General features: G+C 39.0%; 1 protein-coding gene across 1 annotated transcript in view; it reads right to left on the minus strand.

Moving 5' to 3' along the window:
* aacs (acetoacetyl-CoA synthetase) overlaps positions 1-21,945 on the minus strand; it is a 54,836-nt gene extending 32,891 nt beyond the window's left edge. The window contains exons 1-10 of the mRNA XM_037680907.1: positions 21,650-21,945; positions 19,338-19,441; positions 18,536-18,656; positions 17,826-17,939; positions 10,978-11,075; positions 10,292-10,406; positions 9,364-9,445; positions 7,596-7,749; positions 3,457-3,537; positions 393-517 (exon numbers count right to left, since the gene is read on the minus strand). Of these exons, the coding sequence (XP_037536835.1) occupies positions 393-517; positions 3,457-3,537; positions 7,596-7,749; positions 9,364-9,445; positions 10,292-10,406; positions 10,978-11,075; positions 17,826-17,939; positions 18,536-18,656; positions 19,338-19,441; positions 21,650-21,782 (1,127 nt within the window). The 5' untranslated portion in view covers positions 21,783-21,945. The remainder of the gene's footprint in view (positions 1-392; positions 518-3,456; positions 3,538-7,595; positions 7,750-9,363; positions 9,446-10,291; positions 10,407-10,977; positions 11,076-17,825; positions 17,940-18,535; positions 18,657-19,337; positions 19,442-21,649) is intronic.
* Between the last annotated feature and the right edge of the window lie 2,416 nt (positions 21,946-24,361).

Below are 24,361 nucleotides of genomic sequence, written 5' to 3' on the forward strand. Positions count from 1 at the left end.
AGAGAGAGAGAGAGAGAGAGAGAGAGAGAGAGAGATAGAGATAGATTTGCTTGTACTTGATATTTTCCCTTTGTATTTTTAATGATTGAAATTCTGTTAATATCTCTCCTCCCTTCCCCTAAAGCCTTTAAACCCCAGGGTAGAGAAACCATTTACATCTGATTCTCAAGGATTTTCTTAAAAAGAAAAACGTGTGCACCTCTCAAAGCAGCTTCACCCCTCACTGAAAATGCCTTGCGTCTACAGAGAATCAGCAGAATTTGGAATCAATTTTCTGCTGTGATTCTCTTTGAAAATCCACAAACATCCCCACTGTCCACTGCCCCCTTCATTTCCTTTTGTCACTCTCTCCTGGTTGCGTGCTTGCAAGTGAGTGTGTGTGGCTAACTCACCCCAGCTGGTCTGTCAGGTCCCACAGCACGTTGGGTGTTGGCATTAATGGTGAACCATCGTATAAAACCACTGAGGCTCCCACTGCCAGGGCGGACACCAGCCAGTTCCACATCATCCAGCCAGTCTAACAACAAACACCAATCCAGTCACAACGATAACTTATCTGAAATGAACACTTCTTTGTCGTCAACATGAATAAAAGCAGAATGCAGCAGAAAACTCCTGCACACTGTGATTCACATGATTGCACTTCTCGTTTGACAACATGCTGAGGTACTTCTTTGGCACCATTCTTCATTGGTACTAATCGTGTGAATATTGATTCGACTTCATGAAAAGTGTCTGCAGGGCTACAAAATAGCCTTATACAACACCAACTAGTGGCAATACATTTAGGGAGTCAATTGATTTCTCCGCTGAAAGAAGGCGAATCATCAAGTTTAAGTGAAGCAAATGGCCAAAGTTTCGGTGGAACCGCGGGTCAGACGGAACAAGACAAAACCCGCACTTATGGGAACTTGTGTTTATTTCAAAAGATTAGTTTCATTTGGCAGGTCTAAATATTTAAGATAGATGCTGATTTAAGCAAATGTTGGTCAAACCAAAAAAGTAAGCACGAAACTATCAAAAATCCTACTTATTTGTTGCCAAAAATCAAACATCAGCTTATATAATTTTGCCTAAAATATAACATGGGATTCAAATGTGTGGAATAAAAAATCCTATTGTCATAAAAACTGAAATACAGTCGTCCCTCATTTATCGCAGTGGATCTGCACCCCGAAGACTGCGATATATATATCCTTATATATATATATATATATATATATAAAGGCATTTTAAACTCTTCCCACACTCTTGCAATATTCTAAACAATGTTCCTAAACTCTAAACGCTCTAAAAGAGCACAGAATATCATGATTTCTTTGCCTCAGGTGCACTCAGCCACCTGCAAGCGCTCTCGGCCACGCCCACTTCTCTGCTGCACGGAGAACAGCTGATCAGCTGCAGCAAGAAGTTAATCCTGCAGTGTGAGCTTCACAGAGGTGCAGGAGGAAGGTTTTTTTGCAGCTCTGGGCTGAACAAATGTGCAGCAGGTGCTAAATAATTTAAAATAATTTATTGCAAATAAAAATTTCGTGCTGATCGTGCGGCTCATCCATCAAGCAGCCAGTCGTGTGTCATGTCCAATCTTATTTTGAAAAACCACAATAGAGCGAGTCTGCGATAAACGAACCGTGAGGTAGCGAGGGACTACTGTATTCAACAAATGTGAGGATTTTAAATTAATAAGAAAAACATAATGAACTTTAAGTTCTATTTTTTTATCCAAAAAAGTTCAATCTGGTCCTCTGGACATTCAAAAAAAAAAAAAAAAAAAAAAAAAAAGCAAAAAAAATATAGAAACGTTTCGTCTCTCATCCAAGAGACTTCCTCAGTCTGAGGAGCTGTTTTCAGCTCAGTCTCTTAAATAGCCTTCTCAGAGTGGATCAACCAGTTTGCTGCTGACAACCAAAACCAGCTGATCACATGCTCAAGATCATCTCAAGATGGAAGAAGGACCATCAGCCTAACAACGGATCATTAGCACACTGATGGCTGTTTACTATTCACAGAGGCCTGAGTGAATATCTTACAAAAAGATTTGAAGCTCTCGACCTTGACCTCTCTGTCTTTAAGAATCTGTTGGACACCTGGCAGGGTCCAATGCTGACATGTTCCTGTTGTTAGTTTTCTACATTTGTCTTGGAATCTAGCTGTTCTTTGTTTTGTTACCTTTTCCTTTTAGCCATCCTTTTTGTTATATAAAAAAAAAAAAAAAAAAAAAAAACCTGTAGTATGCTTTTTTTATAACTGTTTATTGTTGTTGCTGTTGTCCATTGTTGTCATCTTTCTTTGTTGAAATCAGGTCTCTCTTGTAAATGAGTCCTCGAGGCTCAATGGGAATTACCTGTATAAATAAAGGTTGATTGATTGATACCAGCAATCACAGCATTGTAAGAGGGGGACAGTTGAACCCGGAGGCCTCCACCCCTGTTTAATGATGGACGATTTCTTTTCACAAAGATGGCCTCCTTTACTCCTCTCTCAAACCATCGTTCCTCTCTATCCAGAGACTGAGCTGAGAACAGCAACTCAGACTGAGGAAGTCTCTTGGATGAGAGACGAAACGTTTCTATATTTTTTTGCTTTGTTTTGTTTTTTGTTTTTTGAATGTCCAGAGGACCAGATTGAACTTTTTTGGATTTTTCTACCTGGATTATTGAGCATGCATCAGGATATTCTATTTTTTATATATATATGAATTCAACATTAAGCAGATTTGGGGCAAATTAACTGTTTCGTTCAAAAGGCAGCAGATGGCTGCACAAAGCACCTCAAAGTTAAGGTTTTCTTAAATAATTGTTTTACACATTAGCTGCAGGGTTTATGGCAAAATCTTGCTCTTGTGATTTTTTTTTTGAGAAGCATTCAAGATTTCTTGAAGGTGTGCTGCATGATTCACCAAGTCTGTAACCCTATTTGTTGAACACTTGATCGTTTCCTGGAGAGGAATAAAAGGCTGCTCTTTATTCTGGCACTCCATTCTGTTTTTAACTTTAACACTCATAAGACTGAAGATTCATTTAGAAGCCACAGGGCTTTGTTCTAAAGTAGGCAACATGCACCAAATTACAGTATGCCCCATTAACCAACAGGAAATGGTGTTCATGTTTCAGAAATATTTTGGAGTGTTTGGGGGATTTTTCTGAATGAGGAGCAGCATGGCTACCTTTACACAGCTCCAAGCTTTGTGGTGACTGCTTCAAGACCAAAGAGGAGCTGAATATCCGACATACCAACATCTAAAACCTACTGAATGTTTAGCTCACAGTTTTCAAGTACCTACAGTTTATAAACAATCATGATATTTTAATAGGCTCTTAAGAACATTACCAAATCAATATAAGTTAAAAAAAATCCTAAAATTGTAGGTGAAAGTAAATTCATAGCTTTGATATGAACTAAAAATACTGGATCTTTGAATGTGTAAATGTTACAATTAAAAAGTTGTGGACCTACCGTAGTGTAGTAAATGATGATGTCACTGGCAGTCATATTACCATGGAGGATGTGCTCTTTTAAGTGCTGGATGAGAGTGCCCTGTAAAGACAAGAGGAAGTAAGTTTCAACAATGTTCATTCAGGTCATCTGGACGTTTTTTTTTTGTTTTTTTTTTGCTGAGACTTTTCGCCCCTCATCCAAAGGACTTCTTCAGTCCGAGGAGCCACAAACAAACTGGAGTCCCACAAGCACCACACTCCCATAGTGGGGGAAAAAACAGTTTGCTGGTGATAAGATGGTTTCTGGGGCCCGCTCTCTGCCCCGTCAATTCCTCTAAGGCAGCCATGCCAAAATGGTTCAAAACACCAAAGTTCATGCTCAATAATCCAGGTACAAATCCAGCAATGTTCAGTCAGATCATCTGGATGGTTTCTTTTTTATTTGCCGAGACGTTTCGTCCTTCATCCAAAGGACTTCATCAGTCCAAGGAGCCACCAACAAACTGCAGTCCCACAAGCACCACATTCCCATAGTGGAAAAAACGTCTCAGCAAAAAAAATATATATAAAGAAGCCGTCCAGACGACCTGACTGAACATTGTTGGATTTGTACCTGGATTACTGAGCATGAACTTTGGTGTTAAGCAAGCAAGTTTGTTGGAATGCACCATTGGTAATCAGGGCTTTAACATGTAGACTGATGGTTTTTCAACATGTAGTCATCTAACAGCAGCTGTCAGCAGTTTGTCATTTATATTGACAGAAAATGTCGTTTCTACATGATAAATACTACATTTTTACCGCTTATCTAAATATTACTCTCTTCAAATCAGTGTTTGCACGTAAAATGCTTGCAGACAAGTCTCGCTCAGACTCTGCTTTGTTTCAGAAAACGTGTGGTTTATGGGAAGTGCAAAGTTTCCAACCCATCACAGCTGGTGAGGTCATTATAGCTGAAGAAGAGTATAAACTGTGGAGAGAGTGTGAGTGGGTTTAAGGTCTGAGCTCATGTGTACTTTCTTTCTCACAATGGCTTCACCTGTGTATGTATGTGTGTGTATGTATGTGTGTAGATGTGCATCTTAACTCTGGCAAAGACTCAGCTGCCATACTTGCATTTTGGTGTGCGCCATTTTACTACTGACAGCATGTTAACAGAGCCGTAACAAAGCTGAAAGCAGAACAGGACCAGGGCTAATTGGCCGAGGCAGCGAGGACGGCCACCGTCACAATACGAAATGTTTTTCGGCAGCGCATTACAGTCCAATTATCGGCCGCATGGAAAGAGAGAGGAAGCACAAAAGAAAGAGATGGCAGACGAGGACAAAGTCAGAGACAATAGGAGAGGGGAAAATGAGCCAGAGAGAAAAAAGGTAAAGTGTGTGGGTGTAGAGAAAGAGAACTGAGTGAGGAAAAACATAAAAAGTACACAGAGCTAAGGTAGAAAACTAATCACAAATATGGGCTGGCATAACAAAAGTAAAGCCAGAAACAAGGAAACAGAAGAACAGCTTTTAAAACACACAAATTCTTGCATTTTAGTGATTAAAATTAATTTGAATATTAATTGTTTTTCTAAGTGTAATAATCCTTTTAAAAATCACACTTTTTTTTTTTTTTTGACACCACCTCCTACAGATGAGATGTGTAGCAGGAAAATGTCATTTCAACTTAACAAAGACCAATTGTGATCTCAGCAGGTGGAGGTCTGCTGCCATCTTGTGGTAGTAATGAGTGTAACACAAAGGTGACTAATGAAGAACATTTCAATCAGCTGTAACCAAAAACTAAATATCAGGAAGCCAAAATTCATACAAATAAAAGAATGGGGAGTGGAAAGCACTAAACAACTTAAAGGAAATTAAGCCATGACAATTAAATAAACGATATTTGATATAACAAATGCAGCAAAATGTGACGACAGCAGACAAAAACTTGGAAAATGTGTAGATGAAATGCAGCTTTCTGGGTCCAGATCTCTGAGAAGAGGATATACAATCATCCAAAGGACTTCATCAGTCTGAGGAGACACGACAAACTCTGTCCCACTCTGGATCCCTAATAATGGCATGCAGAACGATTAACAAATTTCTACCGAAAAAAAAATAAAGAAGATGCTGGAAAAAACTGCTTTCCTTCAAAACAATCTCCTGTTACTGGTCCACCATGCCAGTCTGAACAGGCCCATCCAACCATTAAATATCAGCTCGGCTTAAACTCAAAGTCTGACAAAACATCTAACAGGACACTAAATAAGAATTTACTCTTTACAACAGAATGAGTCAGAAAAAAGAAAAGTCAACATTTTTCAGAAAATATGAAACTCTAGAACACAAAAAAAAAAAAATCAAACAACTTTTCTACTTTATGGCAAATGGGCAAATAAAGTATACTAACTGAATTTAAAACTTGTTTCTGCATCTAATAGATGAACACAGAAATGAGCCACCGTGCACAGCTGCACAGCTGTTTTGCTAACCGTCCTGTGTCCATCAGAGACACTGTCATCACTGGCTGTAGGTTTTCTTGCAGGGCAAGGCTGACCTTTGGGAAAATGCAATGCTGGATTATGCTGTGCACCCTGCTGAGAGTAGAGAGTCACTTTAGTTAAATGTTCAGCCATATTTATTTTAATTAGCGTTAACAGACAGGGAATCAATTAAACAGAAAATGAGATCTGGGAGAAAGACGAAGAGAGAAAACAGTAAATTCTGAAAAAGTTCTTATGATCTCTAAGTCAGTGCTCTGATACGGACAAAGGTCGAAACATTTGTCCACAGACAGTTAAACCCGTTAATGTCACACTTAAAAGATTCCCCCGTGTAAATGAGAAGAATCCCAGCAGTGGAACAACAACTAATTTAGCTGACTACTGTAATTTAAATCTGTTCCAACAAAAGTTAAGTCAGGTCATCTGGACAGTTTTCGTTTTCTTTGTTGAGACATTTCGTCCTTCATTCAAAGGACTTCATCAGTCTGAGGAGACACAACAAACTCTGTCCCACAAGCAGCACACTCCCATAGTGGGTCAACCAGTTTGATGGTGATAAGATGGTTTCTGGGACCCGCCCTCTCCCCCGTCAACTTCTCTGAGGCAGCCATAACCAAAATGGTCAAAACATCAAAGTTTATGCTCAATAATCCAGGCAAAAAAAATCCAACAAAGTTAAGTCAGGTCGTCTGGATGGTTTTCTTTTTTGTTGTTGTTGTTGAAACATTTCGTCTTTCATCCAAAGGACTTCATCAGTCCGAGGAGCAACAACAAACTCAGTCCCACAAGCAGCCCACCCACATAAAAAAGAAACCATCCAGAAGACCTGACTTAACTTTGTTGGATTTGTACCTGGATTATTGAGCATGAACTTTCATGTTTTGAACCGCATGGCTGCCTCAGAGGAGTTGATGGGGGAGAGGGTGGGTTCCAGAAACCATCTTATCACCATCAAACTGGTTTGTCCACTATGCGAGTGTGCTGCTTGTGGGACAGAGTTTGTTGTGGCTCCTCGGACTGATGAAGTCCTTTGGATGAAGGACGAAACGTCTCAAAAATAAACCATCCAGAGGACCTGACTTAACTTTGTAGGGTAATTTAAATCTGGTTTGTTACTATCTGCTTTGGGAGAGGAAAATGCTAAGAAAGCAATGCACATTTCTGTGTTACCTTCAGTCAGCGTTTGTTCATTTGTGGCAGAAAGCAGTTATTTTACTGATGTGGAATTGACTGAAGACTTTTTATGCAGTTTTGGTTTTCTTGCACAAATCTGCCCCAGACTTTAGTGCCTGTTAAACATTTAACTCAAACTTCTCCCCCCAAAACAACGAAAACAAGCGACAAAAAAAGGACTAACTGATGTGAACAGATGGGTTGACCCAGGAGAGCTGAGTCGCAGATGTAACCATTCCGTGCTGATTTTGTATCTGGAAACAGCTGCGTCTAAACTGTGTAGAGCATTCAAAAACACTGGCTGCAACGCAGCGATTATGTAAGAAGTTACACAGGGACAGAAAAGAACACAGGTTGGGCGTTTAGTGAGTCAGATTGTGTGATGAAACAACTCGTTGTTGGTTTTAGTGCATTAAATGTTTGTGCCAGCTCAATAACAGGAGAAATGAATAGTCTTTACATTTAGTGGTGATGGAAACCATAGAGGTTCTTACCCCAGAAGAGTGGACCATGCATTTAGGAGCTCCTGTAGTTCCCGAAGAGTACATGATGTACAGAGGATGATTGAACGGAAGCTGCTCAAACTCCAGTTGAGGAAACTGATCAGCCTCTCCACGTCCAGATGCCAAGAAATCATCCATGAACACACTGTGGAGATGAAAAAGACAAGACACTCACTCAAAAACACTCAAACTAGCAACAGTTTACTCATATCAACTGCTGCTCCTCTTCCATAACCCCTCTATCCCAGGGTGTTCCCCAAGGTTCAGTGCTTGGTCCTCTCCTTTTCATCCTCTACATCCTCCCCCTTGATAATATCCGTCGTCATGGCCTCCATTTCCACTGCTACACTGATGACATACAGATTTACATTTCTACTACATCCATAAACCCCAGTATCCACTCCACCCTTACCCATTGCTTAACTGACATCAAAATCTAGATGAAGCATATTTTTTCAGATTAAACACTAATAAAACTGATATATTCTTCAATGGTCCAAACAGTGTTGCCAAGTCCACTCAAAACTTCTGCCTCAACGTTGACATCACTCTCACTCCATTCCCACTCATTTGTAATTTTGGTATTCTTCTTGACTCCACTCTTTCATTCGAATCGCACGTCATACAGATAACTCGGACTGCATTCTTCCATCTCAAAAACAGCACGACTCCGCCCATCACTCACTTTCTCCACTGCTGAAATCCTAATCAGAATCAACTACTGCAATAGCATTTTGAATGGTACACCATTCAAAACTCTCAGCAAACTGCAATACTGTATGTAGTCCCTTGTTTATTGCAGGGGATGAACCTGAAGACCCACGATAAGTGAAAAACCGCGATGTAGGAATAGTAGCACAAGTAGTAAGTAGTAGGCGTTTTAAAATCTTCCCACACTTTTGCAATATTCTAAACAATGTTTCTAAACTCTAAAGCTCTAAAAGAGCGCAGAATGTCATGATTTCAGCTCCCTGCCTCGTCTGCTCTTTGCCACCTGCAAGAGCTCTTGGCCACGCCCACTTCTCCGTTCTGCACGGTGAACAGCTGATCAGCTGCAGCAGCAAGTTTATCCTGCAGTGTGGGCTGCACAAAGGTGCAGGAGGTGCTAAATAATTTAAAATAATTAATTTTAAATAACAATTCCATGCCGATCGTATGGCTCATCCATCAATCAGCTAATTGTGTGTCAGGTCCAATCTTATTTTGAAAAACCGCAATAGAGCGAGTCCGTGATAAATGAACTGCAAAGTAGCGAGGGACTACTGTATATTCAAAACTCTGCTGCCCGCCTTCTCACCCACACCTGTTCCCATGAACATATCACTCCTGTCCTGCAGAACCTCCACTGGCTCCCTGTCACTCAGCGAATCTATTTCAAGATCCTCTTCATCATATTCAAAGCCCTCCATAATCTGGGCCCTCCATACCTGACCGACCTACTCCATTACCACACTCCTTCTCGTTCCCTCCTCTCCTCCATTGCCAACCTTCTGTCTCTCCCCTGTAGGACCAAGCTCTGAGCCTGGGCCTTTTAAGTGATTTTATGTGTTGTGTTGCATTGTTAATTTTATATTTTTGAACTCCTGTAAAGCGTTTTTGAATACTTAGAAAAGCACTATACAAATAGAATGTATTATTATTATTATTATTAAGAGGAAAAACAATTACAATAGTACAAAAGGAAGCCAAAATACCTCTGTATATCTGTCATAAATGTTGTAATTTAACCACTTGAGTGCAACTTGTCAGAGACACAAACCTGTTGGGAATCTTGGAGAGGTCAGTCTCATTTTTAGAGAGAACGTAGGGAATCACGACGACTTTATTCAAGTCAGGAAGACCTACGAGTGGGAGAGGGAAACAGAGGCTGGCTTATTTGTGTTCTCTTCAAGCTAATCTTTAACAGAAGAACTCAAAATTAAAACAAAAAAAAAAAAAAAAAGGATTTTCCTGAGTAACTGACATGTCACTCTATTTGTGCAATATCAGTTTTATCAATAGAGCGCATTTAAAAACAACACTTACAAAAGTGCTTTACAAGCTGCCAAAAAGGAAAAACTAGCTAAATAAATTCTGAAATTCACACATAAACCCAACAGGTACAATAAAATAGACTAAAAACAAACAAACACAAGGAAACACCACAACATTAACAAAATCTGATGGAACCCAAACTGAACTTAAAGGAAACTTTTATGTCATTTTTTGTAATTCTGTGAATCTTCCCGGGAACACAATAGTGTGAAAACTGAATCAGAATTTTTTTTTCAAGAACACTGTTGTTTTTAAACCTGCTTTAGCAAACTTTGACTACACTTGGCTCTTAGCTATTGTTTGCCACTTTCATCTTGTAGATAGTTTTTACTGCTTTTAGCTGCTATATTTAATTACTGCCTTGATCTTATTGTTAAGCTCTTTGGTAACAGCTGCTATTTTAAATGTGCTTTATAAATAAATTTGACTTGACTTGCTATTAGCTTTAGCCATCTTGTGTTACTTTTAGTTTCTAACTAGCATTTTGCTACTTTTAGCTAGCATTTAGCTACTTTTAGTAACCATCAGTTACACAAATCTTTGTATTCCGGCTGTGATGGCAGGTTTGTTACAAATCAAACGAGAAAACAAATGTGACAATCAAAAGAATACATTTTAAAAATTGCAGAAACGTCTGAAATGTGTTCACCAACCTTTTACAACATTGATCAGCTTTTCCATGTGGTCATGGATTTTGCCGTTGTATACCACAGCAGCAACTGAGAAGATCAGTTTGGGCTGGATCTGAGAAAATCTGTCAAGGACGCCCTAAGTTAAATTAAAAAAGGGAAAAAGAAAACTGAGTAAGAAGAATCAAGTTGTGTAACATAACACTCAAGTCTGCACAAAGACTCAGTGACTGTGAAAACAAATACTGTAAGGGAGATTTGTAAGATAAACTTAAGAAAACGTGTTTGGCTTTAAAAAAAAAAAAAGCAATATTCATTATAAGCAAGAGAGTGATGCGCACTAAAAGCACATAAATAAATCAACCTCCATCAAGATGGTAAAAGTAATACTCAAATCGGCCAGAGGGGGCAGCAACACATCAGAAATACAAATTACAAACCAACGTGACAAGTCTGATGAAGTCATTTGTCTTTTTCATCTTTAATGTCAAATTAGTGTGGCTTCGTGACAAACTTAAAAAGCAAAATGTCACTAAGACGCTTGTAAATAAACATTGCACTTTATAAGGAATACAGAAAAATGTGATAAATTAAAAATCTAAACCTTAGTTTGTGAACAACCGCTGAGACGAAGTTATAATTACGAACATAAATGAACTGAAACAAAACGTTAAATAAAGCATATGAGAATCAATTTGCCAAATTCTTACATTAACTCCGAAGTCGACAGATGTGGAGCTCCAAATGGCCCCAATGCTGGCGGCTGCCAACATGGCCTCCACTGCATGAATACCATTGGGCAGGTAGCCTGAAGAGGGGGAACGGGAAAAAACACAAAAGATATACAGAAAAAATAAGGGTTGTTATTTAAAATAGCAGTTTTACTACAAGATTACTTCTTATATATAAAACTTTTTATTCCAAAATCTAGCATATGAAACATTTCTAGCATATAAATTTCACAAACAGTAAGATTAGGTTATTTTATAAAACCAACAAATGTAAGTAAGGTTTTATAGTATAGACATAGAGATGTCAATTTTAACCTACCAAGATACAAAAAATATGGACATTTGTCCTCCTTTTAGATAAGCATGCAAACTCGTTGTGAGATACTGTTTTACAACAGCAGTCACGGTAAAGTTAATATTTTTCAAAAACAGTTACTCAAAGCTGATTCTCAGACTACACGTTGTGTGAGGAAATATAATGTCAAGAGTTAGGATGAATAAATGTCTGAATGGACAAAATAAAATAAAAATAGACAGTAATTTTAAGTCAAACTCAGTGCAACAGTAAAATAAAATTAAAAACTAGCAAAGTGAAAAAATAGTGAAGTTAAGGAAATAATTTTTTTTTTTTATTATAAGGATTCCAAGACTGACAAAGACTGCGTCCAATATCTTTTATCATCATGGACACAGAAATTATAGAAAAGAAACATTTATGATGCCAATAGTAGTTTGGAAATAAAAAAAAAAGACTAAAAACTGTGATGCTCATTAAAAAAAAAAAATGCCATAAACGAATTGTGGCCTGTCGGTATAACAAAAACTATTCATGAGTGACTACAAATAATAAAGTTTTATAATGTAAATGTCATTATGTCTCTGTTATGTTAAACGTTTTTACAAGTGTTGTGAATGCAGATACTCTCTTGCTTTCACATCTGATTAGAAGTTGTATTTTCCTGGAACAGAGTCAACACTTTACGATGTCATGTAAAAATATATAAAATACGCACTTCCTAGACTTAACATGGAAGCTCTCATGCACAAAAGGGCGGTCTCACTGATAACCTGTACCTGATCTAATAAAACAATAACATAACCAGTAGTTACAACCCAGCAATCTGACTGGTCAAAGTCAAATAGCAGATGTGCTGCTGAGTCCAATGAATCACGATGATTCAGCCTCGTCTGGTTCCACTGCTGGCCTGATGTAACCAGGAAGCTCATCACGGCAGTAGTTCACGTTAGGGTGACACATCACCTCCCTGCTACACTGGATCTACAAGCTCACCCTCTTGCACCAAGACCAAAAAAAATTTAATCATAAATCACAATCTTTCCACACCTTGCACGTCACCTAAACACTTCTTCAACCATTAAAACTGCACTGAACTCTGGAAGAGCTAAAATGTTAATGAGAACTTTAGCGTGGCGGTCATAGTATTAATAAAAGATGTGTCTTTTGTGTTGTGAAATCAAATGTTTATTTCAGGGATATTACAAAATCAAAGCAATAAAGAAAAGGTTTGGACATAAATAGATTTTTTTAAATTTAGGCTCCTGGTCTGTGATTGAATGAAAAAGTTTACAGACAAAAGAAAAAGGTTTGTGGATGTCAGCTGAAAATGTCAGTCATAGGAATCCTTTTGGTACAACTGACACTGATCAGCTGGTTTTATTCAACCAATTCTCCACATTTGTTATATCTGAATGTGAATAACTAAGATTTCATAATTTACTCTGATATTTAAGGAAAAAAAAAAATATATATATATATATATATATATATAATGAATATAAAAAGAAAAGAAAAACGGAATCCTTTCGAGATAAAAGAAGTGGTTCCAGAGATGTGGGTTTTCAAATAGTGACCAATGACGTTAGAGATGAAAATTCCAAGGACAAAAGCAGTGTGTGTGTGTGTGTGTGTGTGCGTGTGTGTGTTTCCTGTTATGCTGAAAAACATGGCTGACTTCATCAGCTAAGTGCTTATATATCTTCTAGATTAGAAATATTGACAAGACATTTTATTTGCAATCTGGGGAGAAGGACATCTCTGCCTCCAACACTAACACACACACACACACACACACACACACACACAGAGATGTAAGGAAAGTAATAGGAATGGGTGTGGACGAAGGCATTAAGCACCCTGTCTCTCCCCAGTCCTACTCATTTCTACAGCTCCCCTCTGCCTCCCAACGCTCTTCCCATTTTGTCTAATGAGACTCCCACGGAGCTCAAGTCGTTTAGCTAATGGATTGCCCTCCAACAATATCCGTCTTTCCTCCGAGCACACAGACGCGCACACTGTGGTCATCCCTAACGGAGTAGTGTTGTAACCATGCAGCCACAGATGTTTGGAACATCCCGGCCTGCTTCAAAATTCAAACAAAAGGAACATGAGAGACAACGTGCACACCTTGAGCTTTGGAAATGTGCCATGTTTCTTTAGAATAAGGTCAAACCGCAGAGCAGAGTTTCACATGAAGCCACCCAATACATACTAAACTTCTTCTGGGTTAGAGAGATGAGACGGGATACCTAAACTTAAAATTTCAAGGTAAGAGCCTTTTCCAATAGAAAGTTATTAGAAAGTATAATTTTTTATGCATGCTGAATGAAACAATCATTTCAATGATCCTCACATTTTATCTAATCATGTATATCTGTTATTTCTGTTTATAAAATGAATTGAAGCTTTCTGTAGGTACACCTTATTTACACAGACATGAAAGTTTTGATTAAACTAATTTAACTTTACCCTTTTTTTTCTTCTACAGTTAAACATGCTGGTACAAATTCCTGCACGGCAAACTGTGCAGGACTCATTGTGTAAGACACTGTGTTAACCTCCACCGTTGCTGAACACTTGTGTAGTATGACAATATATGAGATATATATGCATACAATATTCACGAGTTCCTCATCTTTCTGACTGTGTAATGTCGTGCATTGAATTTAACAGAAATGTAACGAGAGACGTTATTTATCTTTGACCCATCAAAGTGAATGCGGCCATTTATTTTCAGAATCAAAGTTTAACATCAAACATTTACATTAATTTGGCAAAATATGAAAATAATAACAGACAAGTTTCACAGAAAAGGGACATCGATCACTCGGCGGTGAACGAGGACTTTGCTTCAGATATTTCTAAAATATCTGTACTGATTTTATGAGAAAGAGGAGAGTTTTAAGATGAAATGGAGTTATCTTACAGAGAGATATGTGAGGGAATTAATCTGTTTGACCAGAACGTGCACGCTTCATCAGATCTCAGCTTGCCTCCGGTACACTTTAATCGAAGAGGAGACTGTTACCTGGTTGACGTAGGTCAGCTCGATAGAGAATCCTCCAGACTTTTTCAGCGTCTCCGTTGAGAGCAGCTGAAATCCTTAGATAGTCGTGTGTGGTTTGTTTAAACAGAAGTTATAATCCCAAATCGTCTCTGGATCATCCTGAACGCGTTTGCACCCAAGAACTCTGAACTCCTTTCATTCTTCAGAACTTCTCAGACTCTAACAGAATCTTTCAACTCCAGCAACTCTGTAGTTCTTCATCTCCTCAGGCTCTCCAGCTTCTGGAATTCTCTGGAATTCTCCTGAATTCTCCTGAATTCTAACATGAACTGGGAAGTTGCCACATTTTAAATGGGTTGACTTCCGGGTTCACTTGAGAGCTTTCTGATTCGTGGATGGACCGGAAAGAGGTGTGTTTTTGTGACGTAAGATGTTATCTAAGCCAAGGTCAGAGAATGAGATTGTTCAACAACTGACAGAGAGATTATTGCAGAAAAGCAGACTTCGTGGAGTCAACTCTTCTGTATCTTCTGTGGTGATTAAACATGACATTTTCTTCTCAGTAAACATTTTAGTTGACCAAGACTCGACCTTTCACATACTTACACAACTTGGCTCATTTCAGACAGAAAATCAAGAAATGCATATTAACCTGATTTCTTCTTTGAATGAGGAATAAAAATCATTACTTACTGTTTATGTAAAATAAAAATGAGTAGTTCTTTTCAACCTGTAACATTGAGTGAACTAACACCATTTGATTATCAAACATTTGTAAACAGTGATGATCATAGAGAATTGTCTTTTCTGCTTGATTAATTCAAGAAAGAAAGTCATCAGATGGCTCAGACTGTATTCAGATCAATGAAATAACAGTCCCTGTCCATCTGATAGATTTGAGGTCATCAGGGTCAGATCAGGGTCAGATCAGGTTCACTACACTTGTTTAAAAAATTAAACCTGGAGAATTAAAACCAAAATCTATTTAAAGCATGAGTCGGCCTATCTTTGTGTGACAGGTATGAGTGTAAAACTAAACCAATTTGTTTATGTAAAACAAAAAATGGAAGTGCAACTGGGTACAGAAAAGTATGGGAGTAATTTGGATGAATTCATATTCACATTAACATTTTGTATCAAACTGAGACAAGACTGACACAACGAACTCAGAGTGGGTAGGGTCTTAAAACTGGTTTGCTTTTTTCCCCACATGGAAGTGTTGAAATTTCAATGTCGCCAGACATAAAGTTTGATTTAATCAGGAAGCTGAACATAATGTTCCAGATGTCTTACATGCCTTCTTTGTTGTTGTCAACCATTTATGCAAAAAACAAAAAGTTTGCATGTAAAGTTGGAAGTCTAGCACATTGCTTTTGAACATTTTGTTTAAAATTCTCCACATTCTGTACTTGATATATGTATGCCCTTATTCTGCAGATGTGACTTTACAATGTGTGTAGACTATGGTCTGTATGAGCTAAAGCCAAAAAAATAATTAACAAATGTTTCTGGAAAGGATGCATTCTTAATAAGTTGCCCTAAAATCACAATGTTGTTGTTTTTTACCACCACAAAAGTGTAAATCACTCTGCTAAGGAGATTCATATAACCTCAAACTATCACTTGTTTCCAACTGTTGCTAATTCCAGTCTGGATGCTCCTTTTCATCTTTAACACAGAGCAAAAGGCATCCATTTATATCAGAAAACATCTGACATACATAATTTATCTGACCATAAAACATGTTTTATATGAATCTTCAATGCTTCTGTCACTGAACTGCTTCTGAACAAAACCTTTTGAAGACAGATGTTATACTTTAAAGTGGTTATATCAGCTATTGATCCATGACAGTTCTTGATGCCGTGCTATCAGAATGAGTGAAAATCACAAACGTTCAGCCTATCTTGCATCACCTTTTAACGTCACAGCTTAGAAATAATAGCATTTTTTTTATTTCATTACCAGTCTAAAATAGTCTCCATTCCATGTCCTGATGCATGCTCAATAATCCAGGTAGACAAATCTAATAAGGTTGAGTCAGGTCCTCTGAATGGATTCTTCTCCAGTCTGAACAGACTGAAGAAGTCCTTTGGATAAAAGATGAAACATTTCAACAAAAAATAATTCATCCAGAGGACCTGACTCAACCTTATTAGATGTCTCCATTACAACTTCATGTCTGTATTGCACACCTAAACAGTAATAATTTATGTTTAAAAATATTCTAAATAAAGCAAATTGTGCAAAAGTTTGTGTTTTTTTTTAAACCACTCCAACTTTTGGAGATTTTTTTTTTCGGTTGTATCCGACATCCCTTAAATACGAAGTTCTTTCACTGGTACAGCAAAGCGGCATGTTGAACAAATATGAATATGTAGATCTGTATGAATGTGCTGCACAGTCATGCACTGAAGGAAAAAAAAATGCATCCTCAAGTGATTCCTCCCTCCTTACACAAATACACACTTTGACTAAAAAATGAGGGCATTCAGAAAGAGCTGCAGCTTGTGCCAGTTTGTGCCACCACTCCATACCTGTAAACCCACACACACACACACACACACACACACACCGAGCTGTAGAAGCCAACATTTACTAGGCCTGTCACGATAACAAATTTTGCTAGGCGATTAACTGTCTCTGAAATTATTGCGATAAACGATAATTTTGTTTGAAATTGGACAATAATTTGTAATAATTGTAAAATTTAAGCAGAAATGTTGGTTAATTTTTGTGTGTAGTACCTTTTTTAACCACTGGACGGCAGTATAAGACCATTTGAACCGAAGCAGCGTGACTAAGAATGGGAGGGAGACCTGACGTGACTTGGGCTGTCTCTCGTTCCCGTTTTTCGGTTCTCAAAATGGCGGACGATTGGTGTGGTTTGAGCTCTTTAGCATAGCATTTGTCACTCAAAGCTTTTAATTTAAAAAAAAATCAGTAAACAAGTTCTCAGCTTCTTTTTGCAGAGAAAAACAACTTTACACGAAGGCACGGGTTTCAACCGTGAATTTTGAAGCTTCGACAAAACTGCGGGTTTTTCCCGAGGTCGGCCTGTTAGCCTAGCTCGTAGCTTAGCTTCTCAGCTTAGCTGCTTTTAACGATCCAAAAATTTTGGACGGTTAAAATAGATTTTAAAGAGAAAAGAGAAAGGAAGGGGTCAGTGCAGGGCACTGAAGTTGAGCCTTTTGTCATTCAGTGTCTTCAGCAGAAAGAGAGAGACATGGAGAAACGATAAAGGCGATAAATGAAAATGAGGTCGATAGTTTTCACTTATCATGCGATTAATTGATTTATTGTTTATTGCGTCAGGCCTAACACTTACTGCAACAAGTTAAAAATAGAAGACATTTAAACAGTGAGGGCGTCAAGGAAAATGCAAGAAGAGATGGACAAATATATACACTTTATTTATGAATATCTACCATTTAACCAACAAAGAACAATTCACTTGGCTAGGATGTTATTGTCTTGTTTAAGTTCTATTTACAAAAGAAAGCAATAAAAACTCAAACTCACCTACAACTCTGTCTCCAGTCTGGATGCCCATCTTCCTCATGGCTGCAGCAAACAACGCCACATCACGCCTCAGTTCTCCAAATGTTACCTTCACAATCTCCTCCTTCCCTTCCCCTGGTACACAGAAAAAAAGCTGAATTAGAAACACAAACATGGAAACAGACAAGTGTATACGGGATTTTTTATTTTTTTTTTTTTTTTTTTTTACTGCAAAGCACAATTTGATTGGAATTGACTGTTTTTGTACTTTGCATGACAAAAATTTACTGTACCACTAAAGCTCAGATATTAAAGTGATATAAGATAAGAAAGACAAGCAAGAAAAGAAAGAAGATAAAAACACAATGACAACCAAGAGTTGATCCAGTAAGAACAGAGCCGCAGGGCAACAGCCCACTGACATTCACAGAGGCTCCACAGCCGTAGATCGTCTCATAATTGTGTTAGCGCTCCTGAGGAGGCTGTGTGTGTACAAAAGCATGCTCTCCACGATACAAACACACACAATCAAGAAGGACGGACCTATTCATTAGTGTGTAACACTAAGAGGTAAAGAAGGGAGCAGCAGCAGATCTAATAACATGAATGCATGACGCACACTATCAGAACGACTGAGATTTTCCAGTACGTCTTTAACTCTTTTTATCAATATTTTTCTGTAAATATCTGTAAATATCATTAGCACTATACACTGTGTGAAATAACCTTACGTGCAGCGTAGAGAGCCACCTTGTCCTGGTCGGTGTGTTTCAGCAGGTTCTCAGCGTAGTTGAGTCGAGCTCCTTTAAACCACTCTGGAACATCTGAGATCCGCTTGGACGCATCCACCACCTGGTGTGCATGAACGCAAAAACCCAACAGAGCGAACCATCAAAACCGGCTCCGTCATGTACAATTAGAAAATAAACAGAAGAACATAAACGTTCCCATCAAGCTCCCCTGGCTACTATTTTCCTGCATTTATTATTTATAACAGATCGTGTTGTTTGACTATCCAAACCAATGACCTGTGAGGAAAAGTTCATCCCACAGCGCACCACTGTTCCCAAATGTTTGACTGTCTGGTTAAATGTGTCCTGGTAACGTCTCCTTGGACAAATATTAGGAAGGAGTATGCGAGTGAGAGCATGGGGTCAGCAAACGAAGTAGAATAAGACATTAATGTGTACAAAGCAGGTGTGGCAACAGGGTGACAGAATCAGACATCATTTACTGCCTTAGGCAGGATGCTGTATCCTGGAATTAAGCAAAAAGAAATGAATATACCGCAATATAAAAAATACAAGATGCAACTTTGACTTCGCCAAATATGCAAGCAACATATATTTTGTAATCTGTAATTATTTTGTAATTAAATTTTTGTAATAACAATCACTTCAAAGTTAAAACTACTTTTCAAGTCTGTACTTTTCTCTGCCAGACACATAAAAATATATCTTTGTCTCCCTTTCCATATACTGCGTATATGTTAGTTACTTTTTGCTTGTTTTTTTTACAGTAAGTTGTACTCACCTCCTCATATGGTTTGGAGCCGACTACTCCACAGAAACGCCACACTTCTGTCCAGAACTCTGGGTAATTGTCCACCGACCACTGGTAAAGGTCACTGTAGTTAACTAGAAAACAAAGAATCAGTCACAACAAGAGAGCAAAGTTTACACTAAACCACTGACAGTACAAATAAAGTCAACTACTTGCTTTTAGGAGCCTGTCACAATCCACAGATAACCTCCGAACAAACAAAGAGCCAAAGAGAACCTTCTTCGTTCTGCAATCATTTCCACTCATTGTCTAATTTAAAACCAAAGTTAATCTCGTATCCCATCAATGGGACAGTGGGTACTGTTCTAAACTACCAACCTCGATATAATGACCACTAGCAGGTGACGTGGGGACAAACATTCTCCTGTTACAGTGGAACTTGGCAGTAGGTGGGATGCATAAGCAAACTTCAGAGTATTGTGGCCTAAAAGTTATTGAGTTAAAAGCAGAAACATCTGGCAAACTTCAAGATTTGAGCACGTTTCAGAATGACCAAAATTGAATGCTTATTCATAATATCTGTACAAATGTACAAGTAGGTCCTGTGTGGGGTTTTCAGTCGCCACTGGTCATGAACAACCAGAAGTGGTCCAAAAGGCAGGCTAAGTGCCCCAGCGACAATGTCCTGGGCAGTCAAGCCTCAACGGCACACATGGGGAAAACTTAACCTATTGTTTCCAACAGAGACAAGTCAAGGTGTCCATGATGACCAGTGTCCACTGCTGGAGATCAATGGGCACATGAACATCAAAAGACAAACGACAGAGCAAGGAAAGAAAGCACAATAGACTGAAGAATTACATCAGATGGACGCCAGAGTCTTTGTGCAACTCTTACTCAGAGAAGACGTGGCACCAAGATGTACCTAGAGAGAAGGCAATCCTGCAGTGACAGTGTCGTGCTTTGAGGAATGTTGTGCTCAAAAACCTTGGGTCTCTTCAATCATGTGAATGTAACTTTGACACATTCCTACCTAAACGCAGGTGTCAACAATAAAGATAAGATAAGCGCTATGAGTTGTCATCATTGTATGTTCCCATACAATGGCGAAAATGGTTCTCTGCATTTAACCCATCGCACCTGGGATACACCCAGGTGGAGCAGTGGGCAGCTATGTAGGTGCCCGTGGAGCAATTAGAGATTGGGTGTCTTGCTAAGGGACACCACGACACATAGGGGGATGGGGGGCTGGGGATCGAGTCTGGGACTTATGGGTCCTGAGTCGGCTGCCCTGCCTCTACCTCATCTCGGCCCCCCCATTAAACCCTACATGCAAATGATATTCCCTAATATCAGTGGAGTTTTTCTACTGGATAATGTTCATGGGGAAAAGATTCAAGAAAGTGCATCCTTACAACTGGATGCACTTTTGATGACATAGCACTAAACATCGAAACAGAACTTTACCAGTCAGTCGACTGCATGGTTCATAAGTAAATCAGGCTGTTTTGGTGATCAATACTATTGAACTAATTCAGCCGGTCCAAAACTGTTAAGTGCTGGCATCTGGATCTACATCAAATGATAACAGGAAGGACAAGCAGAGGTTAGAATGACCTAAACAAGAACCCCCCCCGCGACAATAATTTTGGGAACCATTGCACTATTCAGCTTGTATGCATTTTTTTTTTTTTTTTTTTACAATCAATGAGGATTTCCATACAATAAAATGAAATTAGGGGTTCTCACAAGTTTATATATATTCTTAATTAATCATCCTGTTCTCCTTAACATCTTAGATTCTGATAACATTGAAGGAATTTGGATTAATACCAGTTTGGAAAACACTACAAGTGTTATACCTGATTGTAGACAATTTTAGACCTAATGACATGTGTCTGTTCTGCTTAATTTTCTCCAGCTTTCTGCATTCAGCACGTTTTTCTGCATTCCTCAGATCGGTGTCAGTTTTCACAAAAACAGGCCCCTCTCGTTTTCAATGGCAGCTCTGGGGGCGGAGCCAGCAGGCCAAGCTGGGCTGGTGTAAACAGCCAAGCACTGCTGGACAGGAGAGCTTATATGTAACAGTATTATTAGTATGTAAATGCACATGTGGTCACTGCGCCCTTTAAAACGCGCGGTTTTTAATTCATCAGTTTGTTTGAAACGCTGCAGAGCAAGCATAAATAAACTAGAGATGATGGTAAACAGCAGACAGAGCTCTCTAACCAGCTCAGTGTGCAGGTCAAGCTCAGTGAAATCCGACTTAATTCTCTCCAACATCCCCCTCTCTGAATCTTGCTTTGTCTCCCCTCCTCCTACCTTCCCTCCTCTCCACTCACCCAGATTAAGCCCGTAGTCCGAGTTGACCTGTTTCCTAAACTTGTCCATCTGTGTGTTAGAGTCCGGGTACCACAACGCCTTGTTGTCCATATCCATAATTTTCTCGCTCTTTCCTTCCGTGTCTTCGGACATCTTCGGTGCGCCCCTTTGACACCTGCTAAACGCTAAAAAAGGAGAAGCCAGGCTGCTCTTGACTTGGAAGTGAGGTGAAGTCCCCGGTAGCTAGCTGCTTGTTTGAATGGCATGCGACTACAAGCGCGAGAGAGGCTGCTAGATAACGTAGTGTCAAACGCAAGCGTGCTGGTGCTGCCCACACCGCGAACAAACCACGCCCCCAACGTCATGACGTCAATGCATATAAAGGACGTTCAAGATCGACAGCGTTCAGGGCTGTTACATAGAACGAGAGTCTAAAAGCAAAGATTTCAAATTATTGAAAAGGGTTTAACAATTCATAAGATGATCGTACAAAATACGACTGTTTAATTTATATGTATGTATAAAAATATGCATATAATATATACAATATATAATATATAAATATGTATTTAAAAAAATATAAATTTAAATTTGTATGCCTATGCCTATTTTATGACTGTCTATTGTTATCCATTGTTGTCATCACTCTTTGTTAAGAAAGCAGGCCTCTCTTGTAAATGAGTCCCCGAGGCTCAATGGGATTAAACTGTCTAAATAAAGGTTGAATGAATGTATGTAAACTGAAAAGAATATGAAAAAAAAATCACTGTAATGCCACTTGATTTTTGATATGTGCCGCTGACTATCCATGCTGCTGATCTCATGCTGCTGTATTCATTCATACCCATTTGCTCACAGACTCATGTTCGTGCTGCTGTTGTTCGGCATATTATTTTTGTTCTATTAGTGTTTAGCGTTCCTTAGTTCATATCTTAGATCTTACTACTGTTTTTCTTTTACTTTTGTTGAATGTAACTGGGACCCTGTGTACACAGTCTCATTCTGCCACATGTACCATGATGCGAATGACAATAAAGAAACCATGACCTTGATGTGTGTGTTTGTATGCATGTATGCATGTATGCATGTATGCATGTATGCATGTATGCATGTATGCATGTATGCATGTATGCATGTATGCATGTATGCATGTATGCATGTATGTTGCGGGTTCAAGCCCAGATTGTGTCAGGAATGGTGTCCGGCATAAACGAAAATTGCCAAATTTTTCATGCGAGTTTGCTTGTTGTGGTGACCCCGGAAAAAGGGAAAAGCCAAAAGAAACTTAGTTATATATTTTTTCAAATTTTTTCGTCTATACTGTACTTCAATTATTATTTAACCAGAATATGTGCAGGGTGTACCCCACTCTCGCACAGTGATAGCTGGACATGGGCACCAGTGACCCCCATGACCCAAATAGGAAGAAGTGGGTAAAAGATGATGGACGGATGTACAAAGTGGTAGTAGCTATTATGATCTGAAAAATGTGTTATAATGACATTATATATCTTTTTCTTCTTCTTTCGGCTGCTCCATTCTTCAGAGGCCACCATAGCAAACTAACTTGCATGAAGACTTGGCAATTGCTTTATGCCAGAGGCCCTTCCTAATGCAACCACAGACCACCGAGCTACCACAGCCCTCTGTGTGGAGCAGGGAGCTGCCATCTAGGGGATGTGGGGGAGCAAATGGTGGGGGTTAAGAGTCTTGCTCAGGGGCCCAGAGTGGGGCAAATGAGGGTGGAGGCGGGTGCAGGTGTTTCACCTTTGTCACCCACATTTTGATGTTGTCGGTCCAGGGAGTCGAGCCGGTGACCTTCCAATCACAGGCCCACCTTCTCTAGCCTCTGCGCCACCACTTCCCCATCCATCCATCCATCCATCCATTCATCCATCCATCCATTATCGTTAACTGCTTCTTCCTTATATATATATATACTTGTGACTTTTTTCAATTTCAAAGCAATGGTAAACAAGTTAATAATTACTGCATGTTAACGCACAAGACAAATGTCATATACTTTTATCAGCTGATGGTGTTTGGGTGAAACATAGACTGTTGTTGGTTTTGTTGTTGTTGTTGTCGTCCAAATTGTCCCAAGACTTTTTTGCTTTTGTTCTTGCTTTATAGAAACTTTTTTCCTTGATTATTACCTACAATATTTATTAATTCAAATGTTAAAGCATTACTTTTTTCGTCTTTTTTTATAGCAATTTTACCATTTTGTTTTTTTTTAAACATCACATATGCAAGAAATTCAGATATTTTGAACGGTGTTCAGATGTTCATTACAACTTGATCCCAGTCGCCTAATTTATTATAAAACATTTCATCTTATGATAATGATTTTCAATGCATGATATTCATTCTTAGATCTGTAAATTTTGACGCATGAACGTTAACCAACGCCAGAGTCTTGAACACTACTCACACGTGAACGCGCATGAGAGCCTAGACAGTCGCGCGCGGGAAACTTCCCTGTCAAAAAGCAGGGCTGTGATTGGTCCTCAGCAAACTGGTTCCACATCAGCCGACTGATCGGTCCACGCGGGAGGGGTTCGGTTCTCGGTTGGACTGGCATCTTGTCTGTTCTATGAAGAACCGGCTTGAGGCTCTTCAAAGGAAAGTTGTCAACCAATCAGAGAGCCGGAACCAGGATGGGCTCAGAGGTGTGTCCAATCAGAAAAAAGCAAAGCACATCCTCCTCATTGCACGGTGGTGCCATCCCA

The sequence above is a fragment of the Nematolebias whitei genome, chromosome 8, assembly GCF_014905685.2.
Source record: "Nematolebias whitei isolate Nwh7 chromosome 8, NemWhi1, whole genome shotgun sequence".
In the NCBI taxonomy this organism is placed as follows: Eukaryota; Metazoa; Chordata; class Actinopteri; order Cyprinodontiformes; family Rivulidae; genus Nematolebias; species Nematolebias whitei.